Source organism: Apaloderma vittatum, unplaced genomic scaffold (assembly GCF_000703405.1).
Source record: "Apaloderma vittatum isolate BGI_N311 unplaced genomic scaffold, ASM70340v1 scaffold16172, whole genome shotgun sequence".
NCBI lineage: Eukaryota > Metazoa > Chordata > Aves > Trogoniformes > Trogonidae > Apaloderma > Apaloderma vittatum.
Genome location: NW_009703226.1, coordinates 28,618 through 34,625, shown reverse-complemented (window position 1 = coordinate 34,625; position 6,008 = coordinate 28,618). Strand labels below are relative to the sequence as shown.

Below are 6,008 nucleotides of genomic sequence, written 5' to 3'. Positions count from 1 at the left end.
CAGCTTCTGGCTACAACAAACCTGAGGAACTTAACTGTATTAACCAGAGCATATTAGTCCATAAGAGGCTTTAAAAAAAATTATTGTCATAGTTGTTTGAAACACAAGTTCGTATCTACAGATGTATTATTTTTTTTAATCATGAAAAAAAGTTTTTTAGTCTTGAACAACTGATCACAATCCAACTTTAGTAGGACTGACCTACTTCTGATACAGGATCTTCCACAGTTAGACATATGCAACCTGAAAGGGCAGGAGAGGAAGGCACCTAACCAAAATGTTCACTACTTTCACAAGATCAAGCTGCTTTTATGTTATTAACAGCAGAATGATCCACCCAAATTGATTTTAAATATTGACTGTTCTGATCTAAATCTGTATAGATGTAAAATAAACCCCTATGAACTGTATTGTTTGAACTTGTAAAATAAATCCCTATGAACTGTATTGTTTGAACTTCTCATCGCTTTTCAGAGAAAGAAAATATGCATGTTGCATGCGAACTAACCACATTTGAGCTTCTGCCAAAAAAAGTGAACTCCTTTAGATGCCTATGAGAGCAAACTAAATTCTTCTAAAAAAATTTTAACGCAAAACAATTTCAGTGTTTAAAAAACAAAGCTGGGTGGATTGGCTTTTTAACTTTGTTTCAAGCAAAAAAAGAGAATTGCAAGCACAAATAATTAATGTTACCTAATTTCTATCAAAAGCAACTACAGCGTGTATTAGTTATATAATCACTAGGTTCCAAGCCTGAAGTGAAAGGTATCATCGCTGGTGTTTCACTAAAAAGAAACCAGTAATGCTTCCACTACAATTATTGGAAAAAAATAATAAAAAAAATGCTTATTATGGTTGTCACACCTCCTCTCGTGTTTACCTATTCCCAAGCTCTTACACACTCACTGCTATGTTTTCCAAGTAAAATACTGGTGGCATTATAATGATGTTATAGATAGTTGCTAGTTTCCCTCCCAAAGTTACACCAGCACAAAACTCCATCAATCTTCCCCCTACAAATGGCAAAGTACAACTGCCCTTCAGCAGTTTCCTTCCTAACTCCAGTTGAACTGGTAACACGGACAAACCAGTCACAAACTGGTCACTAAATCCTGCTGCCCAGAAGTGAAGTTAGTAATGACAGTAGCAGGGGTGATATGCAGAACCTCAGCATTCCAAACAACTGTCCACACTGACCAAACAAAAGACCACACTGAAGATTTCTCATGTTTAAATGCAAAAGCTAATAATCTCTAGAATTTCTTACCAGCTCTCTCAGATTTTTCTTTCTGTTCTTTTAACTCCTCGCCTTTTGTTGTTACTTGTTTGATCCGAGTGCGCAGCTGGGCTATCTCTTCCTCTTTCATTTCCAATGTTTCATGCATTTGTCGCTTGGTCTCTGCAATTACCATGCCCTATGGAAAAGGTCCTTGTGATAAAAAGCTAGCAAATAAATAAAACATATAGCTGAAACAGTTTCAAACCAGGACATGATCCTTGTTAGGAATAAAGTTGAGTCTACTACAACAAGACCAGAGTTAAGGGCATTTTTCTATGTGAGAAAACAGAAAATGCTAACAGAAAGAAGATAAGAATACGGATTATTCTGAAGAGTAGCCAGAATTTATCGAGTGGTAAAAAAGTCCTCCACCAAGTATGGAACACCAGAAAACTTCTTCCTCCTGGTACAAATATTTCACTTTGAAATATGTGTTCTGTAAAAAAACCAAAATCAAAAGCATTGTAGCATGCATGCTTCTTCTTAAAAGAATGTGCACACATAATGAGTTTTAGTCATGTTACTTATTACACCACCAGAATCTAATTCGAATACCAAGATGAATTAAAAAAAAACCTTAAGAAACTACAAAAAAAGAGAAACTATTCATATTCCTAGGAAACTACAGTTACTTTTCCTTCATTGACCATTTTCCAATTCATACAGATTGCATATCATATTCAGTAGTGTTTGAGGGGGTTTAGTAGTTCTGTTTGCTTTGTTTGTTTGGGGTGTTTTGTGAGGTTTTTTTGGTTTTTTTTTAATACAGGAGTGTGTACTGACAACTGTATTCAGCATAACTGCTTCATCCAAAATATCACCAGCATTGCAGTACTAAGTATAACCTAATAGACAAATACCCTGAAGTATCTATACAATAAAATTGTGAGGTAGTTTAAATTATTTGCTCATTAAAAGATAAACCAAAGCACATGAGATGACTAGGGAACAGCTTCTAAGCCAGAAATTCACACAAAGAGTTTAAAGAAAATGTTCATTTACCTTGTCTTGTTCTAGCTGCTCAATCAAATTCTTCGCATCACGCAGCTGTGTAATCAGCTTAGTCTTCTCAGCCATCTGAAGGTCCTAAAAAAGAGACCCCAACCACAAGTTTAAAGCACTGTTATCTGTAAGAAGATACCTTATTCTGAGAACTAGCCTAGGTTTAGCTCTTATCCTGCGCTATACGCCTGAGAGGAAGAGCACAGAACAGAATCCAAGGAAATTGAAGTAGGCAGATCTAAAATTACTTTTAAATCCCCCAATGCCAGGCTGCCTCACGGCTTCCATAACAGTTCAACTATCTGAAGACTTTGTTAAAGGCTCCGCAGTTCTCTCATGTATATCAGAGCTGCTACAGTAAAATGGGCAAGAAACATGCCTAAGGTGCCTGCTCTATTACCTGCATCTCAGCAATAAACATAATTGCTCATTCCTGGCCTTATTCTAGAAAAGGTCCTTAGAATACTCAAGTCTTTCAGAGCCCTTTCAAACTGGGCTAGTGTCTGTCCCATTAAAAAATTTTAGAAATCTTGGAGTACTTAGTATGTTTTAGCAGATAGCCATAAAGTTATGAGCATTTTCCATACCTTCATTTTCTCTAGCTCCTGAAGTCTCTCTTCTAACTGTTCTTGCAGTGCCTCTTTCTCATTGGTTAATTGGGCACAGCGCTCCTTATGTGACCGAATCATCTCCTTACAACGTTGCAGCAAGTTCTCTTGGCGCTTCACCCGCTGATCAAGCATTTCCAGTGTTTTAACAGAATCTTCATTACCCTCTATGAGACAACATACCAGCATTATCATATGCATATCATTTCCAAAATGTAGATATGCATCATTCGCATTGCAGGAAACTCACAGGTCTCTAAGGAAATTTGTGCTAAGTTTGCAAAACTTCCTAGTGCCTACTATAACTGCCAGAAACATGCTTCACAAGCACAGAATAGCAAATACAGTCATCCACCTCAAATTAATTTACAAAACCTCAGTTACTATACAAGCTTCACAACCAAACTATTACTCAACAAGGTTTTCTATGCAAGAGAAAACACAAAACAAAGTGAATCACATCTGTGCCAAGCACACAGATTCCTGCTTCCTCAGGGCTGGGTAGGATGTTGATTCTAAAATGTGACATTTGGAAGGCTAAAGGCCACATTTAGTGTCTTTCTGAGCTATACTCTTCTTTGTATAACTAGCACATTGGGTACGTATTTTATTGCATGTTGTGCTCTGATGCTCTGGAGGCTGTAAATCTACTTTCATGCCTACTTGGCACAAAAATAGCATCAGACAAATTCAGAGGTTCAGTTCACAACTACAACCTTACAAGCTACAGTCCAGAAACAGAACTCAGCACAAGAAACATCCTGAAAACTGGTTCTTAGGTACCGGATAATTATTATTATTTCCTAAGCACTACAAAAGACATGACAGTAACAAAATCTCTGATCTAACCCCTCAGACCATCTTAACATACAAAAATCAGGGCAGATGCTGAACAAAGACGTGTGCTCCCCTCTGTCCGAAGCTCACCTTTTAAGTGAACCACACTTCCATCATATATCAGTGTTATAATGTCACTTGATCAGCAATCAAATATACACAGTACTAAGTCTCATAACTCAAAAAACTTCCTGATGTGATGAACATTTGGATTATTCAATAGCATGAATATCGAAATTCACCTTTTGTTTTACTTTTTCCCGACAAAGAAAAAAATCCTACAGGATCCTCTCCTCCAGGCATAGGTCCTTGCTTTTGGGGCACAGAATCTCCTAATCATATTAAGTAGGGATAGTAACAACTACTACTAGAAAAAGAAGTAATTACAATACTATAGTTAATGACAAAGGCACGACAGTAGATTTCAATTCTTATGAAAATCTAGTATCTTAGAATGGTTATTATCCTGTCCTCTAGCTGACACAGCGTTTTCAAACCCATTGTCTCCTTCGAGAAAAATATATTCTTCCTATGACATGTTCAGCCCTAAATATTGTTACTCCATCATAAATAACAGTAGGCTTATTTCTCCAAATTCAAAAAAGCTTTTAAAAGTTGCAATACCTACCATTGCTTCCTGGTTCCACGGTATTTTCCGTACTGATTTCTTTTGTTAGACTTTGAACTTGTGGTTCAGATTGGATATTTGGATCAGGCAAATCAGTGCCAATCTGACCATTCTGTAATCTCTGTTTCAGCAATGTTACCTAAAGAAAATGTTCTGTTTGTTAAAAATAACAAGTATTCTAAGTAGATCACATTTTCATCTTCAGAATTACAGTTAAGTAAAATTGATATCAGCAAGTCAAGAAAGGAAGAATCTGTTTGATTTCTTTTAACAATTTTAAAGATCAGAATTATGTTTCCAATTAACAAAACCAAAATTGTCATTAGTATTAAGCAAATGAGAATTAAGCAAACCACATAAATTTTGCCAAAGTTATTTTGGCTCAAACATCTATATTCTTGATAACAAAGGCATTACAGAGATATTTAAGTGCAGATCAAATAATCATATTTAATGAGTGAGATTTTACAAAGGTATCTTCTACCAGAAAGATTATATATATGCTATATATACCCTCAAGAAGCTTTACAACATCACAGCAATTATAGTAAAATATGGACACACATTATTAGAAATACCAAATTTTGAAGAAGTAGAAAAAGCAGTTCTAAACAAGAGCTGTTGGGTAACGTATCTTACCTGAGTTTGCAGAACACTGATAAGTTGATCTTTTTCCTCTAAGGAAGCATCAAATTCCTCTTGGAGATGTTTCTTAGCCTGCTGATCCATCTGGAGCTCCTGAGAATCATAAATGAACTCATCTCAATTGAAAATCGAAATGCAATTTTAAAAGGCTCACAAAATAATTACAAAATACTATTAAAAATACCTCTTCGCAGTTGTGACCCTAGAACACAACCATCAATTGGGTATCTCCTTTACAATACAATATTCTATAACATAAGAACATCCTACTACAATACCAGCACTAAAATATCAAGAGTCTAGATTTGATACAAAACTACCAAGGAATTACTTCTTCCTAAAAACAAGTTGGTGTAGGGATCACTTCAGGTCACCGTCCCGCACCCTCAGGGGACAGCTCCCAGCCCTTGTCTTCAGACCCACAACTGCAGGGAGCCAGTCTGCCTTCAGGTGCAAGTGGGACCTTGCCATGGTCTGGTGGTTCTTGCAGCCTCCACACCAGCGCTGCTGCTCAGCACAGAGCACGCCAAAACCAGGAGTGTAGGCACAGAGAAAGCCCGTGGCTCTAAGCGAGCCGCTACACAGCTCCCAAGCGAGGCAAGAGCACGGACAGACTCGCACACTCTTAACCAAACCTGATGCTGCACTGGCTCTTGGGGCAGTAGAAAGGTTTCAGCTTCACATGCTGCTTCTCCAGGGTTTGACAACACGGCTTTTGTGAACTTGCCCTTTTAATTTGCTCTGCCCAGTAATTTGTGCACATCTTTTAATTAAGCCCAAAGGGTTTATTACCAATACGAAATATATTAGAGCTTCTTTTAATTTCACTATAACCTAAAGAGACAATAATCATAACACAACCTACCTGATTTTATGACTGAAATCAAGCTATACTACAAATCCATAAAACCAATGTAAATATGTAACTGAGATCAAGATGTATATTTTTAAAAATTTTATCCTTTTTTTCACTGGTAGTCACTAAAATCTTTACTAAAAAATGCCCATT

At 36.8% G+C, this 6,008-nt stretch overlaps 1 protein-coding gene across 1 annotated transcript in view; it reads right to left on the bottom strand.

Annotated features, from left to right (window-relative positions):
* Positions 1-1,267: 1,267 nt before the first annotated feature.
* LOC104270256 (golgin subfamily A member 4-like) overlaps positions 1,268-6,008 on the bottom strand; it is a gene marked incomplete at its 3' end in the record, with an annotated part of 29,440 nt that continues 24,699 nt past the window's right edge. The window contains exons 8-13 of the mRNA XM_009864563.1: positions 4,994-5,092; positions 4,355-4,493; positions 3,915-3,917; positions 2,869-3,044; positions 2,282-2,365; positions 1,268-1,415 (exon numbers count right to left, since the gene is read on the bottom strand). Coding sequence (XP_009862865.1) covers positions 1,268-1,415; positions 2,282-2,365; positions 2,869-3,044; positions 3,915-3,917; positions 4,355-4,493; positions 4,994-5,092 — 649 coding nt within the window. The remainder of the gene's footprint in view (positions 1,416-2,281; positions 2,366-2,868; positions 3,045-3,914; positions 3,918-4,354; positions 4,494-4,993; positions 5,093-6,008) is intronic.